A 25,335-nucleotide genomic window follows, 5' to 3' on the forward strand; every position below is an offset into this window, starting at 1 on the left:
TTTCTGACTTGTCTGCTGCAGCCTCTGCTCCTCTCAGACCTGCAGCGCTGTGTTGGTGTGACATGTGAGCAGCAGCAGCTCCTCAGGCTGACAGGCAGGCGTGGTTTGATTGACAGGAGTTTGGCAGCCGAGCACAGAAAAGTCAAAGAGTGAAACTGGTCCGTGGAGCTGCTGCAGCTCACACATCTTCTGTTCTTATTAAATTCTATTTCATTCTGTTCAAATACTCCAAAATGAACAACTGTCATGTGTTATTAGTGAGGAACATCAGATGCTTTACTGACCTGCAACATGCAACACAATAACAACTTGGTGACACATTTCACTAAAATTAGGTAAAAATTGAATGGAGTTTAGTAAAAAAACATGATTTCCGAGAAATCCAACAAAAACAAAGCAATTATTGTACTTTCCTTTGTACAACTGCTGATAGTTGTGATTTCCTGCCACATGATTGTTCAATGTAATCTGAGTGAAAAATGATATTTAGGTTCAGAAAGAACAGACCATGCATGCAGAAACAGATCCAGTGAATAAATCACCTCAATTTCACTAAAATTTGGTAAAAATTAAATGGAGTTTGGTGTAGATCTTCTAAAAACAAAGCTTTTAGGTGTTTTCTCATGAACTTCTGCTCTTACTTGATTAAAAACAAACCATAACATGTTCACACACAAAAACCCTCAAACGTGTCTTCAGGTTCAGTCCGTACAGACATTGTATGCAGAGACACTATAAGATAACCGGATAACCTGCAGAACATTTTTTTCCATTACAGCAAGTTTTACAACTTTCATATATGGTCAAATTATAGAAAACATTTTGAAATGTCACTTAAAATTGAACACACAGAGTTACAGTTATGATGTTAATAATGAATCTCTAATCTCTGCTTTGATCTTTTGGTTTCAGTCAGATGTTGTAAGTCTTCTTTCTCACAGGTGATCAGAGTTTGGTGAAAAGACGCCAACTTCTAAAAACGTGTTTTCTTATAAACTACTGCTCTTTTTTTAATGAAAACAATCCACAACATGTGAAGTCTTGAAATCAACAAAGTAAAGATCATAAAAAGTGAGTGAAAGAAGACCTTGGTCTCCACGGTTTAGTTGTAATAACAATCAGTGTAAATCACGACCTCCAGGGATTAATGTGTTAATAAAACTCAGATGTACTACATGATGTGAGGTAACTACTGAGCTGTCATGTAACCGCATACTTTACTATGCGTGTGTGTGTGTGTGTGTGTGTGTGTGTGTGTGTGTTCATGCATGTCTGAACCTGTGACAGGTATTTCCCAGAGGCCTGTTGGAACAGAGCTTCAATATGTGAAGTATGGAGGTAAAAAAATACAAAAGCATTTAATTTCACACACACACACACACACACACACACACACACACACACACACACACAAAGAGTTACAGTTATGGTGTTAATAATGGATCTCTAATCTCTGTTCTGATCTGTTGGTTTCAGTCAGATGTTTTCTTTCTCAGAGGTGATCAGCCAATCAGATCGCAGGGCCGATGCGACACAACTCGGCTTTTGTACGCCGGCGGCCCCGCCTTGACCTGGACCCGGACCAAGCACAACATGAACCGCTGCAGACTCTTTCCAATGAACGGTAAATCTCCTCTGAGCACAAATGTGTTTTTTCAGGTTCAGTAAGAAAACAGATCAAGTTCGAACACGACGAGATTCACTTCTGCTGAATATTAATCTGCAGATTATTACTGATGTCGTGGCGGACTTTCTCCTGAAGAACTTTAATGTATGGTTGGATTAAAGAAAAGAGTTGGGGACAGATTTCACTAAATTGCAGTGGTGTAATGTAACTAAGTACATTTACTCAAGTACTGTACTTAAGTACAGTTTTGAGGTACTTGTTCTTTACTTGAGTATTTCAATTTTATGAAACTTTATACTTCTACTTCACTTCATTTTGAGGCAAATATTGTACTTTTAACTCCACCGCATTTAGCTGACAGCTTTTGTTACTTTTCAGGTCGAGATTTAACATAAACATGATACATTTTAAGTAACATGACATTTTTTAATGAAACCTCATAACAGTATATTAAGTAGTTAAAATTAGTCCTATCTTTACAAAATTAAAACACTTCTTACATGAATGCATCAATACAAATAGTCGAACAATATATTTAGAATATATAAAACAATCTGAGTGGGTCCATCCTGCAAAACAAATTACTTTTACTTTTGATACTTTAAGTACGTTTTGGTGCTGATACTTTTGTACTTTTACTTCAGTAAGTTTTGAATGCAGGACTTTTACTTGTAGTGGAGTCATTTCACAGTGTGGTATTTGTATTTTTTTACTGAAGAAAGAGATCTGAATACTTCTTCCACCACTGCTAAAATGTGGTAAAAATGAATGGAGTTTGGTTTATTAGAGCATGTTTAGTCTGGATTTGTTTTTTTAACAGATTAAGAAATGGGAATGAATTGTGTTTGTATTTTAACAGATTACAAATGCAGATTTTACTAAAATGTGGTAAAAAATGAATGGAGTTCGGAGAAGAGATCAACAACAGCTATTGTTGTGTCTTTTGTTTTAAAATGGATTACTGGACATACCTGGATTAGTTTGGTGTAGAGAAATCAAGTTTTTGTGTCTTTTTTGGGGGGATTACTGGATTTACTTAAATTAAAATAATCCTCCAGTTTAATTGTTTGATAAAACATCAGTTTATGCTAAAACATTAAGATTAAGAAACAGACCATTTTAACAGGGCTGTCCACAAACTTATGGCCACATACCAAACCAGATATTACAAAGGACTGAACTGTTTTTGTATTTTTATTCTGCTTAAATACATATATTACTCAAATTTGGCACAAAAAAAAAAACAAATGTATGGAATTTGGTGTAAAGATCACCAACAGCTATTTTTGTGTCTTTTTTCATAGATTACTGGACAAACCTGGATTAAAATAATATATTAAGAAGAGTATTAAGAAAAATAAACAGGGCTGTCCACATACTTCTGTTTGTATTTTAGATTTACTTTAAATAATTTAAAGTAAATCCAAATTTAAATAATCCGCCAGTTTTTTTCCATGAAATATCAGTTTATTTTGCTGAATCCTAAAGATTAAGAAACAGACTAAGGCCTGAATTGTATATTTTTATCTGCTAAATTACAGATTCCACTCAAATTTGGCAAAAGATGAGTGGAATTTGGTTCAGAGATACCAATCTTGTAAAAAAACAAAAAAACATTTTCAAGTATTTTGTTAATTTCTTTGGACGTAGAGTCCGTGCAGCTTGCAGGACAACAAGTCATTGTGTGTTTCATAACCACTCTGACGTTAAGCTCTGAGGAAATGGATTCATCAGAGAGCAGAAACTTGGCAGCAAGTGAATAGAAACAGATGAAGTGTGTGTGTCGAACAGGAATCAAGGAAGGAATCATTACATCGTGGTCAGTGTGGTAAAGTGTAATTAAACTCTAGCTATTTAAATGACATGATGACGCTCACCACGGTTCCTAGACCCTGACTGTTCACATGACATGCCTACTTAATGCTGATAACATGTAGTTTTACTCCTGCAGTAAATGTGTTATTGTGTCCGCTTGTGTGTGAATCTTTGTGCATCCTGGGGTCCCTAAACAGTCTGTGAGCTGCATAAATTGGGTCTGACTGGAAAGCTGAGACTCTTGTGGATTCAATGAGCCCAAATGTCCATTTTAAAAGTGGCCCCTTGACCGTTGACCTCCAGATATCTGAATAAATTGAGTTCTATGTGTCCCCATGAGTCTTCTCTTTTCAGACATGCCCACTTTATGCTGATTACATGCAGTTTATGACAGAAACCTGCAGCCTTTTAATGCAAAGGTGATATTTTTTGCACAAATTCGCTCCCTGTATGTGAATCTTTGTGCATCCTGGGGTCCCAAAACAGTCTATGAGCATAAATCGAGTTTGACTGGAAAGCTGAGACTCTTCTGAAAAATATGCATTTTTTTATGTCTCAGATTTTTCTTTTTTAACTTGTTTGATTTGTTAGAGGGAGCCTGAGATCACATTTTACGCTACAAAGAAAATGTTGGCATCTTATTAAACTTCACTTCTTTCAGACACACAAACAGTTTATAAAAGCTCCAAAGGCTCAAAGACACTGAAACCTTTTGTCCAGAAGACGTTTGTTTGTGCAGTTAGAATCTAAAATTGTCAAAATTCAGCTGAAGAGACAAACTCGAAAGTTTCCTCGGCTTCACCTGAGGAAGATGATCAGTGACACAGAGACCTTCACTTCTCCTTTTAAGGTAAAAATGTGCAGCACAGCAGAGTGAGCACGTTGGAACAGGACAAGAGTCTTGCAAAGAATTCTGCAGCAGTACACAAGCTTATGCATGTTTATTAATAGACATATAATTATAAAAGAAGATAAGTAAAAGTTGAACAGATTGGTTTACGTGACATACGCTGACAGAATGATTGATGGTTCAACAAATGGGTAAAAGAGAAAAGACGAAGATTTACGAGGAAGAGAAAAAGCCTGTGGGAGATGAAACCTAAAAAGAATTCCTGCGCTGCCACTCCCTGAGGAGGAGAAGGAACCTGCTCTGTATCGTCTCTCCGGCTCATATATCATATATGTATGTCATGTTTAATGATCAGTGGAATTTTTAGGTACTTTTACTTTGAGTATTTCCAGTTTTCAGTCCTCCGTAACCTCAGCTCAGAGGGATGTGTTTTTACTTTGTGTTGTTGCAGATTTTTTAAATATTGAGAATAGATAGAAATGTTGAAACTCCTCCAGAGTCCCTCATTCAGACACCAGGAGAGAAAACTCCATGCTGTGATCTGGTTTCACATAGAACACAATTTTTTTAGATATCTGGAGGTCAGAGGTCAAGGGGCCACCTTTAAAATGGACATTTGGGCTCATTGAATCCACAAGTCTCAGCTTTCCAGTCAGACCCAATTTATGCAGCTCACAGACTGTTTAGGGACCCCAGGATGCACAAAAATTCACACACAAGCGGACACAATAACACATTTACTGCAGGAGAAATACTGCATGGGTTCTGCCCCAAACAGCTTCTGATAAAGTTCATAAAGTGTGCATGTCACGTCTAAAAACAGCCCAAAGATTTAATAAAGTATCAGATGAAACAGAGAGAAGCAGCCAGTGTTCACACACAGAGTTTAGTCTTGTTGATTTATGCAGCTCACAGACTGTTTAGGGACCCCAGGATGCACAAAGATTCACATACAAGAGGACACAATAACACATTTTACTGCCTGTTATCTGCATAAAGTGGGCATGTCTGTAAAGAGACTCTGGGTTATAAATGTTGCTGCTTATATGTTTGTACTACTGTAACATTTAAAATTTTCTTGAGGTATGAATATGTTTTCTTCAGTAAAAGATCGTAGGACTTCTTTTTCCACTTCTCACGACCAAAACCAGCTCAGTGTGTTCACCTGTATGCAATATATACGGCACAGTGTGTATGTACAGTGTGTATATACAGTGTGTACATACTGTGTGTACACACTGCAGGAGAAAACCTGTCTGCTTTGTTCTGCAGGTTTTGATCTCTGCAGCTGAATGTTGTCTTAATGTCTTCATGTTTTGTGTTAATTTATGATGCAAATGTTTAAAACAATCTGCATGAGCGAAAATATGTTGTGCATTTAAAAATATCTCATTAAATGTAAGGAAATAAAGAAACCTGAGCTGGTGAAACAGAGAGTTTTACTGCACAGATAAAACTTCTTCAGTTTTTCTGGAGTCATTATTTCAGTAAAAAGCTCAAAACTGGCTTCTGAATCATAAAGATCTAAGTAATTATAGAACGATTTCTATTATATACATAACAGCTAAAACATGTGGGGATTTATTATCTCAGTCCTTATCACAGAATATTAATCTCTGATAATCTGTTGTTGTTCTAATCTTTCTACTGATCTTAAATAAACTGCACCTTCAGTTCAGAACTTTAAAGTCATTTAATATTTTTTATTATTTACAGATGGCTGATTTGTTTTGAGTCATTGAAAGGTTTGATATATTAATATTGATTGTGTAATTATTAATGGTGCATTTTAAGTATTTTATTCTCTAATTAAATGTGGAAATAACATTAAAACCTGACGTTCAGCACTCTGCATGCATAAGGCCGGTGTTATACATAAGGTTTAATATTTTTACATGTTTCTCTTTAAGAACTCTGATTTCATCTGAACTTTTGTTAACTTTTGAACTGCTCTGTTTCAAAGTAATAAAAACGAACTCTCGCATGTTGAAGGTGTGTCGACATGATCCTGATCTTTAAAGCCCTGCAGGCACATACCTGCTGAGCTCTCTCCCTCTCTCTCTCTAACGTCTTGTTGAGCTGGTGGCTCTCTAATGTAGTAAGACAGGAGGTCTCATGTTAGAGGATGCAGTCTGTTTCTGGGTCAAACCTCTGAACCCCAACCAGCCGTTTAGAGGCAGGTTTTTTTTTTTTCTCTTGTCACCTTTCAGTGTCGCAAAAAAAAAAGGACGCAAAATGACAAAAAAAGACAATATGACAAAAAAGACACAAAATGACCAAAAGAATCACAAAAAAGAAACCAAATCACCAAAAAAAGACACAAAATGACCCAAAAGAGACGCAAAATTACCAAAAAACCCCACAAAATTACCAAAAAAAGACACAAAATTACCAAAAAAGATGCAAAAAGACACAAAATCACAAAAAAAGGCACAAAATCAGAAGAGGTTTTATTTCTTTGCTTTGAGGTTTTAAGTGCAGTTAAAGTCACAAAGACACACCTGTGTGTTCCTGCCCCCTCAGGTCACAGCTGTTATGTAAGGTCATTGCTGCAGGCGGAGGATTCACGAGAAGGGGAGCGGCGAGCTGAAGCAGCTTGAGTGTGCAGGGCAGGTTTCCCTGAGGCGGTGGGAGGAGTAGGGTTAGTGTTTGTGTGTGTGTGTGTGTGTGTGTGTTTGATGACACAACAGGTGTCAGTCAGCGAGCACAGCGGACGCCAACTTCCCGTCACTGTGTTCTGAAGCTGCTGATGATTTGTGGGATATTTTCTTGGCACGTTGATCAGACAGTTCGTGCTCAACGCTGCATGGAGACCGTCATGCAAACACACATTTCTGTCACATATAAGATCAATGTTTCCCCTACCATTACATTAGGGGGGCAGCCCGTCAACCCAATGGCACCCCCCGCCCCCCTTGATGGTCAAGTTAATTTTATTTTCTAAAGAGTGCCAGATCACAACACAAGTCATTTAAGGTTACCTTTCCTATATATCTTATCCTTTTATTTAACAAACTAAATAAGCTTATGTTATTTATCCTATTTACACAACAGCGTGTCATTTTTGTCTCTACATGGTTGCGCGTTTACAATTCTTGTCTGCTCTCTGTATTGCGCGCGGTGAAGTTCCGCCCCGATGCGTGCACACAAACACGCATGCGTCAGGGTTTCCATTAATTGCCTAGACTGTGGCGGCCTCCTCCAAGACATCCGTGCGCATTCACACCATAGAATGTATATAAATAATGGACGTAGTCACCGTGACGTCACCCATTGGTTTGTGGACCGCCTGTTGGAAGCCTCGAGTTCAGCGTTATACTCGTCGCCATCTTGCGTCGCCATCTTGTTTCCGATGCGCGGAGCAGACCATAATTGGACTGTGGCGAGCGAGAGGGATCTGACGACATTGACTACACACCTCTCTACACCTCAACCCGACTGAGAGAAGCCGCTGCTAATTCATGTTATAATAATTGCAGCATTAACTGGGATGTTAGTTTTGGCTAGCAAAAAAACAAAAACAAAATGTATCTTTCTTACCTCAGAAAACTGAGCAGCGACTCCTTGGAGTGTCTGTTAGTCCAACCAAACACTGAACAGGACATTTTTACTGAACAAAACGTTCAAATAAACTGTCATTAAGTGAAAATACAGTGAAAGGGTCAAAGTTATGAGACCAAATTGGTAAACGTCCTCTTTTCTATCTATATAACGTTATATATAACTTTATTGACACGTTGCCGTGGGTACGCATTGCTCGGCTTCTCTCCTGGTGACGGCTCGCCTTGTCAGTGACCTGTAGCCCCGCCCCAAATCATATGATTGTTTATCTTCTATTTTCTTCTAAATGGGGCCATTATTAGAACTATTGACATCAAATTGTCTTGAAGATGATTTTTTAGCGATTGAGACCATATTGTTGTCCTGAAAAAAATTTCTGACGTAATAAATCAAGTCAGAAGTTTTCAAATTTTGCACTGAAATGAATGGGCAGATTTTTTTGCAGCCAAACTTAGCACCCCCTACTGGAATTTTTGTTGAATTGCAGGCTTAAGACACTTCCTGGTTGGCCTCCATGGTCAGGCACGGGGATTCACACGCACACGCACTGAATTTACCGAGCTGCCCACCCGACTTCTCCGCTACAAAACAATTTCAGCATGATAAAGAGACGCCTAAATGCCTACCTTTCTGCATCAGTCCCGCCCTACATCATCTCTTCGTGTGCATGATGAACTAAATACAATCAACCTGTCCGGGCCGGTCCCAGGTGATCCAAACCAATCCAAACACATTGTTGCATACGCTGTTCGGTTAGCATTAGCTGACAATTAAAGTTGTTTTAATCACAAAAGGCTAAACTGTGCCTAACGGTCTGAATTACTTCCTGTTGCTAAACACATGCTGCTTTCAAAATAAGAGCACAGTGTGTTAACAGAATCAACCACAGAATTTACAATTAGACTGTCAAAATAAGATGCCTTAAATAAAACACAAGGACCTTTATTCTCCTTTACAATAATTCATTAAAACATGCAATGATTAAGATCAGTGTATATAATGGAATAGTGGCATTACAATCTGCGAGAGGCCACTGAATTTTTATGGGAAAAAAATAATTCTCTGAGGGAGGGCCAGCCCCCGGACCCTGGCAGCACCGTAACAAGTAGGATAACAAAGATTCTATGTGATGGTATCTCTCTCTTGAGAGATCTGGAAGCAGACTCGTATTGCCTTTGCACTTGTTTTTTATGATGTCATGATCTTGTACTGTCCATGCCTATCTTACTATGTTGTCTGGCTTGCTTGTATTTTACTGTAGGTCCATGTTTTATTGTCTGTTCTTGTCATGATGCACTGTCTGTCTTATTGTTGTAACTTTTAACCCTGCTGCTATCTTGGCCAGGCTTCCCCTGAAAAAGAGGTCTTTGTGTCTCAGTGGGACCAACCTGGTTAAATAAAGGTTAAATAAATAAAAGTAAAATGTAATGTGAGGTGTTTGCTCTCATTTAGCTCTCAAAGTGCACAAGGTCGATGCATTTTACTTAAAAATATACAAAAAAATTTTCCCGGGGGCATGCAAGTTGGAAACTAAAGGTGCATTTATGAAAAATGTATGTGTAATATATGTCTTGCAGGACGAGTTCTGAAGACCTTAAAAAGCTTTTACAGCCTTGCGGTTGTTTAACTGCGCCAACCAGTCAGGTTGCAGTTTAAAATTAAATGTCCTCACACTGACATTTTTGATTTCAGTGATAGGCAGGGGGCATTCAGGGGAGACAGCAGTTCACAAAAGTCTTTATCATCTGAAAGCTGGAAGCTGAAGATTATTGTGAGCTGCAGCTCAGCACCGACAGTATCTGCAATAAACATTTTGTTTTTAAGTTTCGAGTCATAAATTCTTAGAACATTATGAGTAGGCTACATGAAGTCCATTGCCACACACAATGGCGTCTCATAAGTTGTTGTACTTTTTAGGTTGATACCATTTGTTACACACATTTGGTACAAAATGTATCACTCGAGAATTGATCATTTTCTGCGATTGTATGGCAGCACTTGTGTAGTGTTGCTGCTTATTGTGAATCTAGTGTGTCAGCCATCCATCCTCTGAATGCTCTAGGTCTCTAGTTTGTGGTTGTAAAGTTTCATGAGGCTGTGATTATCCTAGAGGTCACAGCAGCTCATTTTATACACTGAGCTCAAGCTTAACTCACTAAAATCATCACACATGAAGAACATTGGGCTTATTGAATCCACAAGAGGTTCAGCTTTCCAGTCAGACCCGATTTATGCAGCTCACAGACTGTTTATGGACCCCAGGATGCACAGATTCACATACAGGAGTCAAATCAAAAATATCACCTTTGCTTGAGAAAACTGCAGGTTTCTGCCTTAAACTGCATGTAATCAGCATAAAGTGGGCATGTCTGTAAAGAGGAAACTCATGGGGACACATAGAACCCAATTTATTCAGCTATCTGGGCTCATTAAATCCAGTTTCAGCTTTCCAGTCAGACCCGATTTATGCAGCCCACAGTTTAGGGACCCCAGGATGCACAAAGATTTACATACAAGAGCACACAATAACACATTTTACTGCAGGAGAAACACTGACTGTTATCAGCATAAAGTGGGCATGTCAGTAAAGATTATTTTTGCATATTAATATGTAGAAATATTCAAACACAACAGGCCGAAATAAAATATTTTACTACAGAGGATTGGCATAAAGTGGGCATGTCTGTAAATGGACTGCACTTTTTTATCCAAAGCGCTTTACACTTGAGACTGCACTGATTCACCCGTTCACACACACATTCATACTGGTGGCCGAGGCTACCAGGGCACATTGATGCCACCTGCCACCATCAGGAATTCATTCAAGTCCTTAAAACTAGATTGGGAGCCAGAGCCTTCAGTTATCAAGCTCCTCTCCTGTGGAATCATCTCCCAGTCTCAGTACGGGAGGCAGACACCCTCTCTTTATTCAAGAGTAAACTTAAAACTTTCCTCTTTGACAAAGCCTATAGGGCTGGCCGAGGCCTGCCTTGGACCAGCCCCTAGTTATGCCGCTGTAGGCACAATGTGTCGGGGGACACGATACACCGGGGCCCTCTTTCTCTCTCTCTGATGTCCCAATAATACATGACACAAGCTTTTATTTTCCCAGAGTACTCGCACTTTTCTCTGCTCTCTCTTTTACAGGGTGTGGAGCTGTGGTCCTGCTCGGCATCACTCCTTCTGGTCCCACTGCTGTGGATCTGGTTCGGCCCCAGATGGGAATGCTCCTCTCCTGGTCCACTCGCCAACACTACTGGCCAAATGGTGGCGCTTCATCACCTGCTGCTGTAGCCCTCCCAGAACTCCTGCTCCTCTCTGTCTCTCTCTCCCTCTCTCTGTCTATCCTCCCTCCCCCCAACCTCTATCTACTCTATTCTACTCTGTTGATCTGTACAACGACATCTATTGCACGTCTGTCCGTCCTGGGAGATGGATCCCTCCTCTGTCGCTCTCCCTGGGGTTTCTTCTTCTTTTTCCCCTGCTAAAAGGGTTTTTTAAGGAGTTTTTCCCTGGCCGATGTGAGGGTCTAAGGACAGAGGATGTCGTACCATGTACAGTCTGTGAAGCCCTTTGAGGCAAATCTGTGATTTTGGGCTATATAAATAAAATTGATTTGATTTGATTTGATTCATACACCGATGAATGCAGCATCGGGAGAAATTTCTGGCTCAGCATCTTGCCAGTATCTCGACATGGGGGTTGAACCACCGGCCTTCTGATCAGTGGGCTACCGCTCTACCAACTGAGCCACAGCTGTCTGTAGAGTAGACTCATGGGGATACATAGAAGCCAGTTTCAGTCAGATATCTAGCATTTTTCATAAACTTTGGAGAGGAATATCGGCCGAGGACTCTGGAGTCCTCAAGGAGTTGAAGAGGCTGATCCTTATTTCTATTTTTGAGCTACTTCTTAGTCTTTGCAAACTGTCTCACAGGAAACTGCATTAAGACCAGAACTGCATGTACCCTGTTGGGATCTAAAATCTACTGCACAGTCCACATACTTTTGACGATATATTTGAATATATTTTGCGCCACTTTCTGCAGCACACAAGAAACTAAGTCTTTCTGTGTGTGTTTTAGTCTGTTTTTTAAAACACCCTTTATACAAGTTCCTTCAGCTTTTTTTTGAAGATGAACTTTTCCCTTCTATCAGAGCCAAATAATACAAGTTTACATGCCCTTTAAAACAAACGTATTCCACATTTTATGAATTGGGGTTAAGCATGTGGCTGTTGTACATACCTGCCAGTTTCCCCTGCAGCCTGAGAGGCATGATGGGAACAAGCCTGCAGCAGAATACCATGCAGACACACCCACACTGCATTCTATCTATTGATGTATCTGCTCCAGCTTGTCACATGTAATCGCTGTTATTAAAGGATGAAATGTCACGGCACTTTTGCACTGATTATTATTCAGAATTCAAATTTTAACAAAGTCAGCAAAAGTCCAGCTTTGCAAATTAAAGGTTAAAGGAAGTAGTCTTCTCTCAAGAAGTAGCACTGATCAAACAGCAGCTAACAGAGCACAATGCTAGCGTTAGTGGGAAAAAGTTAGTGGTAATCAAACACTAGCTAACAGAGCATGAAGGTAATGAGGCTTTTAAGTGTTTCCAGATTAATTTGATGTTTTCCAGCCCAGTCGGTGCTCAAAAAAAGATTTCAAACAATTAATACTAGTAATATTATGGTACTATATTAGGAGCACACCTACAACAAGCATTCCTTTTCAAGTATTTATTTATACAGCAACCCTTTGCCCTTTAACCTCAAAATGTGTGTGTGTGTGTGTGTGTGTGTGTGTGTGAAACATGTGTATCTGGAGGAGTGTGCGCGCTTATGCGCATTTGTGTGTGTGTGTAACGAAAATCGCATAAAGTTGCGTGTGTGTGAAGCATGTGTATCTGGTATGAGGGGTATTTTATGCCAGCTCACTATACCAAAACGTGTGTACAGCGCCTATGCGATGACATCAAACCTCTAACATGCGCGTGTAAATTCCATTCACTTTCAATGGACAAACGAGCCACGTGATGGCTGTGTGACGGGTGAACTACGGCTCAAACACATGACATGAAGACCCGTGTGACTGTTAAGTACAATTTTACATGAGTGTACAGACACACGCTGTGTAGTGTGTGTGGAAATCAAATAGGGATGGGTCATTCGTGCCACGAGCGAACGTAGCAGACGCCTGTGCGCACGCTCGTCTCAATGTACAAATAATTATTTACTTTATGATGACAAATTTTGAGTTTAACAGCTGATTCGCTTCACAATTAAAGCAGTTCATGTATTACCGAGAGAGACCGATGAGACAGTTTACCCTATCTCCTGTAACAGTATATCAGGACTGGACCATTGCTCAGGAACAAACTGATGAAGAGGCTTTGCGCATTTACGCACGAGGTCCACTGGATCATCAGGGCCTGACAGTTATTCATTTTATATGTTCTGCAGCATATCTACACAGATCAGCTGTTACACATAGTCTCAGCTTCATACAGGATTGTTTATAAGAAAGCAGAACTTATAGATGAACTCTAATTTTCTTGATAACGAAATCTCTCTCTCTCTCTCTCTCTCTCTCTCTCTCTCTCTCTCTCTCTCGGTTTGAATGATATCAAATTCATATTTAATGATAGCAAGGGTGAAAGGGATAATTAAAATAATTTCAGCTACTTAAAAATAGTAATGGGAAAGTGCGACGCTCACAGCCAGTTCCCAGCTTTGCGCACTGCTGCAAAGCTGCTGCAAAGCTGCTGCAAAGCTGCTGCTATTTCTTTTAAGCCGGGACAGATTTTTGATGTTATTTCAATAGCAATGTCTTTTGTTTACATTATTAAACTGTTGGCAGCTGCTAATAATCTTGTTAATTTAGATTAAATTAGAACATAAACTTCGTAAATCCCTCACTTGTTGCCCTTTGGCTGCTTGTTTCATCCTGTTATAATATCACTGCTCTGTTTCTTTCTCATGTATTTTGATGTTAATTTGCCTTCAGCATTGTGGACAGCCTCTTATCATCAAGTCCAGTAAGCTCTCTTTCCGTTATCATTAATATGATTAAAAACCCACCCAACTATTGGAAACCAGCCCAAATCCTGCCCACCCACACAAGCCCATTTTTGCCAGCACAATACAACTCAAACCAGCCCAATTGTGCGGGTAACCGCCCAATCTGGCAACACTGCCAAGCATCCATTCACCGTCAGCACTTATTGAAGCAAGTTTACCTAATAAGACAGGCTTCTTCTGGATAGTAGTTTCCAAAAAGCAAATTCAGCACAATTCACAGCACGTTGCCATCATAACTGAGCCTAAACTATGTTGAATTTACTTTATAGAACCAAATAAAATGAAAATGAGTTAGACTGAGTAATGAAATAATTCTGGCTTATTTGGTTTGTGAATCTGGTTTCTGTTTGTAGTTTGAGTTGTATGAACCAATGTGTGAAATTATAAATAAATAAATAAATTACAGAGGAGGCTAAAAGATAAGATGGTTTGATTCGACTTGTCATGAGTTAAGCAGCTGTTGGTGGTTCACTCGTTTGTGTATCAGCAAGACAATCTAAAAAACATTTTAGAGAAGTACCATGCTGGGCCTTCGTTCTATGGTGCATTAAGGAAAGGATATTAGTTATTGGAATTTGCGGCTGAAATGTCATCAGACCGATGGCCGGTTGAATCTCAGATTGCTTTATCACCTGCTGTCAGCATTTCTCTTCTTGGCAAAGCTTGTTCACAGTAGTAATTTTAGCATCTAGAATTAACCGGTAATGATTTATAATACTGAACAGCATCTTTAAGTGTAATAATCTCTCTTAAGATCTGCAGTTTCCTTAAATAAATTGAGGTGAACACTTCCAGGATTTAAACAAACTCTTTGGTGGTTTTTAAATCTACCTGGGAATTTTTTTACTGGTCTGAACATGATATAATCAGTCTCCTTCCTTATTGTCAGCTCTGTTTGCCCCAGACCAGCCCTGCTCAAACAAGCGGTTTACTCTTTAAGCCCATTTGGCTCCCACTTCACCCAACTCATAAAAACTGTCATAACAGATTGTGGTTACTCTCAGGAAGGTTTGTATTTTACAGCTGCTGACTGACTGGAGTGATCTTTAAATCTAAATGTCATCCGTGTCTGAACTTGCTCTGCAGCTCTAATCTCTTCTCTTTTCATGATGTGAAGTGTGAGTTGGCGTGACGCTGCCTCTGCAGGTGAAGGTACAGGTGATGGGTGGATTCCACATTACTCATACACCCACATCCCATTAACCGTGCCGCTGGGTTGAACAAGGACAGGTGTCTCCTCCCTGGCTTGGCATGAGCTCACCATCCTTGCCTCCTCCTCTTCACAAACTCATCTTACAGTATAAAAAACGAGCGGGTCTCTGAGATCTTCACTTTCTCCTCTTCAGCCGAAGCAGATAGACAGCCTACGCTACCCTCGCCACCAGACGAAATGCAAGGCTACCAGAGCTCCATGTCGATGTCATCCAGTAGATATGGAGGAGGCCAACGTGGCAGCAGTTACTCCATGCATGGTGGAGGCGGTAACGTCAGAATCTCCTCTGGCGCCTCCAAATCCCTGTACAGTTCTGGTGGTTATGGTGGCAGCAGCGGCTTTGGCTTCAGCAGTGGAGGTGGTGGAGCTGGTGGAGCTGGTAGTGCTGGCGGTGGCTATGGCTTCAACTTTTCTAGTGGAGGAGGTGGCGGTGGCGGCGGCGGTGGAGGTATGGTCGACATCTCTGCCAACGAGAAGGCCACCATGCAGAACCTGAACGACCGCCTGGCCTCATACCTGGAGAAGGTCCGCAAGCTTGAGGCCGCCAACCTTGAGCTGGAGCTGAAGATCAAACAGTTCCTGGAGAGCAAGACCTCCCCCTCCGCCAGAGACTACAGCGCATACTTTGTCACCATCGCAGAGCTGCAGGGAAAGGTAGGCTCACCTGCATTATAATTAGTCATGTGACGCCCAAACTTCAGTGCATGCAACAGGAGAGTGTTGGTTCATGAGCTACCTGTCTCTGTTGTTTCTGAGAATAACTTTGAACAAAAGCTTTAAAACTATGCAGTATCATTTTAGTGCTGATGATGACTAATTTGGAGTATAGGCTGTCCATTTCACAAGAAGCCACTGAATGGCATGACAAATTTATTAACAGAATTAAAGAAAAAAACTTTAATACACAAGAATTTGTGCTGAAAAGGCAACAGTGCAGTGGCAGTGGGCTCGTGTAAATACTGAAGCAAGAGGAGGTGATTTACTGCCAACTGTAACAAGACACTATTACACAACCTTATTACTGTACTGGCAGCTGACAAAATGTCAGCTGTGACATTTTCTCTCATTATGTTACACGGTTCAAAATCTATCAGCTGTTAAATGCAAAGCAATAAACCTTTAACAAGTGAGATTGGATTAAATTGCTATTTTCTTTCTGCAACACCATATTTATCTGTGAATCACATGTTCTCATCTGAGGAAGACAATCAGAAAGTTTCATAATGGTGCCCCCTATTTTTTTTACCATGTGAGTCGATGACAACAATTACAGTGACTGCTTCATCTTCACAATTAGAAAACTTCAAACAAAGGCTAAGCATAAGTGGCTGACAGCATTTCTTTCCACTTTTTCTTTTTTTTTTTCTTTCACAGATCCAGGATGCTACTAAGGTGAATGGAGGCATCTACCTCTCCATTGACAATGCAAAGCTGGCTGCTGACGACTTCAGGCTCAAGTAAGTGAATACAGTCATTGATATAAACAATTAAGATTTGGAGGAAGTATTCAGATATTTTATTTGAATAAAAGTTTCCAATATGAAAATAAAAGTGCTAAATTCAAAATCCTACTTAAATACAAATACAAATGTCATCGGCAGTATCAAAAGTATTGATTGTTAAGAGTAAGGCATCAGTTTTAGAGCTGCATGTTGCTGTTGGAGCTGCTCCAGGTGGATCTGGTTCAGTCCAGTGGTTCTTAACAGTCCTCCCCCTCCTTAAAGATAAATCTGAGCGGTCGTTAAATGATTAATTGGGCAAGAAAGGAAAAAATACAAGCTCTACGCCACTAGTTTGGACTTAATTTCTTTGGCATTTCTTTCACCTTTTTGTTGTTAAAAGCTGGAAAATCTTTATGACTCATTTAAATAAAGCTGAGAAGTTAAGAAATATCTGAAATATAACTACAGGCTGAAATAAGGGCTGGACTGGCCATCTGGCAAGTAAAAGTTCAGCAAGTTGAAGTTTTGTAAAAAACGCTTTGTCTCCCTACAGGTACGAGAACGAGCTGGCCATGCGTCTGTCTGTTGAGGCCGACATCGCCGGGCTCAGGAGGGTCCTGGACGAGCTGACACTGAGCCGGACAGACCTGGAGATGCAGATCGAGGGCTTGAAGGAGGAGCTGATCTTCCTCAAGAAGAACCACGAGGAGGTCAGTGGGCTCTCAGATCTTAATAAGGGGCTCTGGAATTTTAAAATGGGTCAATTTAATTAACCCAAAAAAGATTTAAGGGGTGAGAACATCAAGTTTTGTGGAATTCTCTAATTTCAAGTGTCCTGTTATTGTTGTCTGCAGGAGCTGCTGGCGATGAGATCTCAGATGAGCGGCCAATTGACCGTGGATGTGGACGCCGATAAGCAAATAGACCTCTGTGCAGTGATGGACCAGCTGAGGGAAGATTACGAACGCGACGCTGCCAAAAAACGCAAAGATCTGGAGGCATGGTTCCAGACCCAGGTAAAGACTTTTAGTCATCACTAAATCTGGCAGTCCAGACTGAAATATCTGAAATGTGGTTTATGGCTCATGTTCCCGTCAGGATCATTCATGATCACTTTGTTGACTCTTTGACTTTTAATCCAGCGCCAACATGTTAACCCAACGGAGGCAATTTTATACTGAAGTTAAAGATGGACATGTGGCCTCACTGGGCTCATTGAATCCACAAGAGTCTCAGCTTTTGAGTCAGACCCGATTTATACAGCTCACAGACTGTTTAGCTCCCCCAGGATGCACAAAGATTCACATACAAGAGGACACAATAACACATTTTACTGCAGGAGAAACACTGCATGTTATCAGCATAAAGTGGGCATGTCAGTAAAGAGGAGACTTGTGGGTTATCAGCAATGTCCTTGCCAAAATAGCTTTTGTGCGTTATATCACCCCCTATCTGACAAGATATCATTGCATGGTCTGCGCCTGGATTCCTCAGATATTTTCGTTTCATATCAATATATTTTCTTTAGCCTTCAAACTGAGCCTGCCACAGCCTCTGAAAGAAGTCCTCGGCTTGTTTGGGACATCCATGTCCCTTCCTGTCCGCCAGATACCCAACCTACATGGTTTTTGACATTACGTTGCTTCATAATTGGACAACGTTTTGTGAGATATCTACAAATTCCATCGCATTTTGTAGTAATCCCTTCACGAGACGAGCCTGAGTGACATGGCATAGCTACTGAATGTGTTAAAAAGTAATGCCAAGGGTCCAGACAAAGCATCCATATGTGTCTAATGAGAATACTCTCTCAGTATCAAAAATGTAAAAGTACAGAATCAAATTGGAGTAAATGCAACCTCTTGATTAGTAAAGGAATGTGTTTCTGTCCAGTCTGTAATGACCATGCTGTTACTTGTGTCCTCTGTATAGACAGAATCCATGACACAAGAAGTCGCTGCCAACACAGAAGTCGTCATGACGTCCAGAACAGAGTTGAAAGACCTCAAGGGAGTGCTACAGGGCCTGGAGATCGAGCTGCAGTCACAGCTCAGCATGGTAAACATCTCAGCACAGCTTCTCTTTCAGTGTCTCTTAGTGAGGTGACAAACAAACTGAACCTCTCTCTTCCTCTCCTGCAGAAAGCATCGCTGGAGGCGAGCCTAGCCGAGACTCAGAACCGCTACGCTATGCAGCTGCAGGGTTACCAGATGCAGGTGAGCAGTATGGAGGAGCAGCTGGTGCAGCTGAGGGCCGACCTGGAGAGACAGGGACAGGAGTACCAGATGCTGCTGGACATCAAGACCAGACTAGAGATGGAGATCGCCGAGTACAGGAGGCTGCTGGACGGAGAGGGTGCAGGCATCGGCGGTGGCAGCATGAGGTGAGACAGTTAAATGCTGGTTTTCAGGATAAACATCCTGCAAGTATATTCTGTCACCTGACAAGAAGCTCGGGTGAATTAAAGGGTCAAAAATCTTCTCAAGAAGGAGAATTTTTTGTGGTATAAAGACAAGGTTATAAAAAAAGCGTAGCACCCGGCTTTAGTCAGGTTACTTTTACTTTTTTAGTTACTTTTGTCTTGTGCATCACTAGGGATATTTGTATGTTTGTACGTGTACATTAAACACAGTCTCTATGAAGCTCTTTTACCCACTCAGTCTAAGTAGAACATTTTCCTTGATATAATTTGTGCAAAAATATTATTAACTATTTTTTTACATTTACCACATTAAATGAGGACTATTTCTGCCCCTGACTGTGCTCGTTTGTCTGTGTCCTGCAGCAAGTCGTCCTCCTCTGTTCTGTCCTCCGGCATGTCTGGCTCCTCATCCTCCAGTACCACCACCAAAATTGTCACCATCGTGAGGGAGGAGACGGTGGACGGGAAAGTCGTGAGCACCTCCTCAGAGGCCATCACCACCTAAGCTCCAGCAGGGGGCAATCTCGCAACTTTTTCAGATACAATCACGCAAATAAAATCTGCTTGAAGTGCTTCAAAATAAAAGCATGGTCTGTTGTGTCTTCTATTCAAAATGTCTGAAGTTGCAGTTCCTCTGGCCACCAGGTGCTGCTGTCCAAAAACTTAGGGAGTAGGTCGGGAATTAAATGATCAGAAATTAAGGGGAATAAAATGTAACGTTTTCAGAAATTTGTAAATTAGTAATGATCTAATTTGCAAATTTTTTCCAGGAGAGAAATATGAACGTTCAAAAAACGTATCGATCCATAAATCAGAAATACTGTTAACTACCAAAAAATGTCACCATGTTTTGAGGGATAAAAAGTTGTAGAAATGATGTGAAAACCTTCAGAATAAAAAGGGATCAAACATAAAAGTCTGGTGAATGTAAAAGCTGCTGAACTGAATATTTCCGTCTCAGAGTTTGAGAAAAAACAACTGATGTTTAAAGATAATTATTGTAAAAATTTAGACTGAAACTACAAATGAAAAAGGTAAGAGTTGAAAATGATAGCTATCACTAGGAACTTTCCGAGTGGTTACGAGTGGTTAAGAGAATATTTTTTAAAAAAGGAAGAATTATCTAATTAATATGTGCTTATTTAGATGCATTTCCACAACAGAAATATGAACATTGGTTCAAAATTCTTAATTTTGTCAACATATTAGAGTCAAAGGTTTTTATGGAGAGGTTTAGTTGTCTCGTTTTATTCTGTTGTATCGGAGAACACTTGAAACTAACGATGGTGACCATAAACTGAGTTTACTGGCAACGAATGATAATAATCAATTCAGGCATTAATAATTGAAAAAATCAAAGCTATGATTGCTACAAAATGTTAGCTTAGCCTCCAGTCTTCACATTATTTAACTTCTTATGTTGGTTATGTCACTTTTCACATTTAGCTTTATACATAATGTATTTACTGTTTGTTTAATATGAAGTGTTTTTAGCATTTTTTTTTTTTGCATTTTTATAGTGACCTGAGGTTAGCCAGTCAGCTAACATTAGTCTAGCTGCTACTAAATGAGGATGTTTAGCTCTGCAGAATTCAGCTCGGTCCCTCTTTGCTCTTATCAGTTACTTTATATTAGTAACTCCCTGATCATAACATAATATAGTAACTCTCACTCTCTAATACCACTAATGTAGCTAGCCAACTAGCAAGTCTTCATCAGGAGCTGAAGCATACAGCATTCGCTAGCTAGCACATTGGCTAACAGTCAGTTGAATTTTCAAAGTTGCTTCTTCACTTTTCACAGTTCACGTTATACATAATGTATTTACTGTTTATTGAATGAAACGTGTTATTTAGGGTTGCCAACTCCCCGAAAAATAAATAAGGGACACTTCATTGGCAGGGCCAGCCGACCTGATTGCCTTCACCCATCCTGACGTGGTGAAATTTTTAGTGCCTTTTTAGTAAGTAAAATGGTTTTTTAACGATTTGACTCAAACTTGAATTGAATTAGATGCATATTTTTGCGTGACATGAATACATGGAAAACAAATGATTATCCAGTAATTCACTTTAATACAAAATAACAATTAGGCCCTGTTCTTCAAAGATGTAGTGGAGTTTGCTGATAACAATTTGATTCACTCCTTTTGTTGGCTTTTAAAATGCAGCATGTATACAATTGAATGGCCATTTTGGAAGATTATGGCATTCCATAATTCCAAATTGGTTCAGTAAAAAGGCATTAAATTCATATCATGAACACATGGGGACCTGGTCTTCAAGAATGCACTGGAGTTTGCTGATTACAAATTGATGTACTTATTTTATTGGAGCAGCATGAATACAATTTTATGGCTATTTTGGAGTCATGCAGCTGACAAACGGGCTGCCGTGAAGTGCAATGTAATTGCACACTAAAATTTTAAGTGCAGAAGGCGTGACTGCAGTACTGGAAGCATGTTGTTTCAGATCAGTCAGTCCACCAGGGGCTACGGAAAAAGAGCGCAGGCACAACGTGCAGTGTGCTTTATATATGTTATCACACACTTTTTCCACCCAGGTGTTTCCTTTTTCCCATTCCTCAGTATTTTTGCATCCTTTTCTGTTTTTTTCTCGGAGGAGTACTAGACACATTGCTGCTCGAAAGTGTATCGTCCCGTAAAGCAGTGACGGCGTCTGTGTCACTGTCACCTACGCATGCTGCTTTGTTGTCTTCTGCTATCGTCTCCTCGACCAATGGGATGAGCGTATTCTGTATCGTCATACCTGTGTGTGAATATGCTGTCAGTTCATTGGTCACAGAGCAGGACGGCGCTTCGGAACAAGTTTACCATAAGTTTACATATAAAGTGCCCTGTTATTCATTTTTCATTGGCACGAAGTGGGTCCCTTTTCACCTCAATACGAGACGGGTGCTTTTGTTTCTAAATACGGGACGATTCTGTTTTTCAAGGGACGGTTGGCAACCCCAGTGTTATTAGCATTTTGGATAATTTTTATAGTCACCTGAGATTAGCCAGTCAGCTAACATTAGCCTAGCTGCTAAGTGAAGAAAAGCCCCGTCAGGTTTATGTGTGTGAAGGATAAGGATATTTATCTTAGCTTAGATTAGCTGTAATACTTCAGTGACTTTGCAGAAGAGTGCTCAACGAACATTTAAAGTTTAGTTCCCCTATTGAACTGCGGGTCAAGGGGACACATCCTGCCCTAATCCTGAGCTAGGCTCACTTCTTCTATTTGGCTATAGGTTAAAGAGAGCTCTCCTATTTGGCTATAGGTTAAGAAACCACATTGTGCCCTCTTGCTGAACCTTTCTTGAAAACCAGTTAGAACTAGGTCAGGGTGCAGCTATTTCAGTAAGAAACATCTACAAACATACATACAAGACACCATAGTTTTGAAAAGACATAAACCACAAGGTACCGGTATGGGTTGGCTACTGCGTCAGCATCCTAAATTGACCAATAGCAAAAAAGTCCCACCTCTTGTCAGGGTGGGGCCCACACCCAGAAAATAATTGTGAATTGAGGAACTTGTTGGCACTTTGACTGGTGATCCAAGCATGGACACTGCAGAGTCCAGCTGCTCATTGCATTTGGCTATTATTCTTTAAATAAATGGTAAACTGTATTCAGTTGTTTTGAGTCTTTTTAAAAATCAAGTCTAGAACAAAAGAGTGCAGGAGGCTTTAGGAGCCCCGGCTCTAACGTGTTATTTTTATTTCCTCTGTGAGCTTTCACTCCTTTAGCTAATGCTGAGCCAGAGCAGGCTAATGTTAGATAAGCTGTGAAGATCAGGCTATTGTTGATACTACACAGACTGAGAAGATAACTTCTTAAATAATCTACAGAAGAGCTAACAGACTAACTGAATTTCCCCTTGGGGATAAATACAGTAATTTTGATTTTGATTTGAACATCGCTAACGGTTCTCTAAGACACTGAGGTGATTATCAAAATGATCAAAAACACATTTAAAACAAACGGTTAATATATTATGGATGAAGCTAAATATGAAAAGTAAAGTAACAAATTTGAGTAAATAACACATTTTACTGCAGAAACACTCTAGTTATCTGCATAAAGTGGGCATGTCAGTAAAGAGGAGACTCATTGGAACACAAAGAGCCCTGAACCTTCCCGACAAGATATCATGGCATGGTAACAAGTTCTTCTAGTTTCATATGATGAGTCTCTGCTTTTCATTCATACCCAATTATTCAACTCATAAGCCCCTTTCATAGTGTGGTCCCGCAAAATTCCAATTATAGTGCCCGAAAGATCTGTGCTGCCTTTTCACCTTACTGGGGATTTCCATCGGGCGCGCAATGGCCGCAGAATGGCTCCGCTGCGGTTTTGCTCCCTCCTCTGCCCAGCGCCAATTCACACCGGGTGCGTGGCTCCGTAGCGAGCCAGCTGTATGCACGCGAGATAACGAGAACACGTGATAATCCTGAACGGACAGGAGACCGCAAGATCCCGTGATAAACTGTGTATAAAGTAAACAACAACCTTACCAACAAACAGCTTACTTTGCTTCTCTGACTTGGAAGAACTGTTGATCTGACCATCTGTCCTTGAGAATGTGTTATGTCATAAATTATTGTTTGCTGTTCCACTTCAACGATCAGTCTCTCGTCGTCCGTGTCGCCGACCCTCTGAGACCCTTTGATCGATTGATCCCCCGGTCATAACATAATGTTCATGTGAAGTAGTTTTAGGCTGCATGAACTGAGCATTGTGTTTTATTTTGAAAGGGGGCGGAAGTGTTTTACGTTGATTCTGAGTCTGATTTCCTGGTGCAATCTGCTCTGTTGAGATTTGCGAGGTTTAGCAACGGCTCGCTGAGAAAATACAGATTGCTCGCGCAGTGCAGCAGAAAGCCACGGCTGGGACGCTGCTGAACCGTTCCACGGTCTCATTGATTAGAGTGGCAGCCATCAGCAACAGCGGCCGCAGCACAGCCGTTACGCGCCCGATGGAAATTAGGCTTTAGGGCGTTCATAGTGATCCCGCGAAAGCAAAGTGATATTCGTGCCCTTTCATAGTGCAGTCTGGCATAGTGGAACGAGGTTTTAGAGTTTGTTTTTTTGCAGAACAGATGAGAGGAGAGTAAAATCCTTTTGACTATTTATTTAAGACAGTAATGAAAGAGTGAGCATGTACATGGACCTTCTCTGTTCAGAAATCACAGGCTGCTAAGCAGTTAGCTGTAACCCCCTCCCAGAAAAGGATGCCTATTCTTACTTTTACACCGAGTTTTATAATGTAAATGTGCGACTATCTGATTGGTCAAAACTGTTGGGGCAGCACCATGGTTTAGACTCGGCTCGTGTGTGTTCCATGCCACACCAGATACACCCCTAAGCAGCATTTTACTAAAGGTCATAATGCAGACCATTGCTAATTTTATTAATCTTTAACAGGAGGATAGTGGGAGGAGACAATAGTGATGTGCGACAGAGCAGCAGCAGTGCTGCACAGTAGCACAGTGCTAATAGGCTACACAGTTAGCTCTGTAGCAGTACAGTGTATATGTGCTGCAGCAGCATGTGTTCATCTGTTTGTTTACAAAAAGCACCGGACAGGTGGTCCGTAGCGTAGTGGGTTACACAGGCGCCCCATGTGCAGAGGCTACAGTCCTCGCTGCAGCGGAGCCGGGTTCGAATCCGGCCTGAGCTCCCTTTGCCGCATGTCCTCCCCTCTGTCACCCCCTTTCTATCTGTCTCACTATCAATAAAGCCTTGAAAAATGGCCAAAAAAATATCTTTAAAAAAACAAAAAAACACCGGACACTCAGTGGAAAATTAGTGATGCCGGCTTGTTTACCATCAGTGGCGGACGCAGTTGTTATGCAGCTGAACATGATTCGAAAACTGACGGATCAAGTGGGAGTTGTGTGTTAGACATCAAATAATCCACTTCGCCCCGATGTCACGTTCATAGTGGTCCCGCTTCCAACAATTTTCCTTCTCTGCTACTACCTCTGGAGGCGAAAAATTGGTGGATCATTTTATCCTGGCATCTTGCTTTGGGCACGTTCATAGTGGAGGTGAGATGTTACAGAGCCGTAAATGTCCCGGCATTAAACGGCACTATGAAAGGCTATTGACTGTTAAGGGTATGTATACTGAACAAAAATATAAACGTCACATGTCAAATATTGATGCCACATGAAGTTAACAACTCTAAGTGAACATATGCTGACTTTTACTTGTACAATAGGATTATTTCTGTTGATTTGTGGAACATTTTTAATCCATCTCTCTATCAGTGAGCATTTGCTCAGTGATGCAGTGATTTCACTCAGTACATGGGTGTG

General features: G+C 40.6%; 1 protein-coding gene across 1 annotated transcript; it reads left to right on the forward strand.

Annotated features, from left to right (window-relative positions):
- The first annotated feature begins 15,394 nt into the window (after nucleotides 1-15,394).
- Nucleotides 15,395-19,556, forward strand: LOC131983919 (keratin, type I cytoskeletal 13-like). The gene is made up of 7 exons (XM_059348758.1): nucleotides 15,395-15,802; nucleotides 16,523-16,605; nucleotides 17,144-17,300; nucleotides 17,445-17,606; nucleotides 18,523-18,648; nucleotides 18,732-18,973; nucleotides 19,376-19,556. Exons 1-7 carry the CDS (start codon nucleotides 15,401-15,403, stop codon nucleotides 19,515-19,517), a joined length of 1,314 nt encoding a protein of 437 aa, XP_059204741.1. The 5' UTR covers nucleotides 15,395-15,400; the 3' UTR covers nucleotides 19,518-19,556.
- The last annotated feature ends 5,779 nt before the right edge of the window (nucleotides 19,557-25,335 follow it).

Source organism: Centropristis striata, chromosome 13, assembly GCF_030273125.1.
Source record: "Centropristis striata isolate RG_2023a ecotype Rhode Island chromosome 13, C.striata_1.0, whole genome shotgun sequence".
NCBI classification, from domain to species: Eukaryota; Metazoa; Chordata; class Actinopteri; order Perciformes; family Serranidae; genus Centropristis; species Centropristis striata.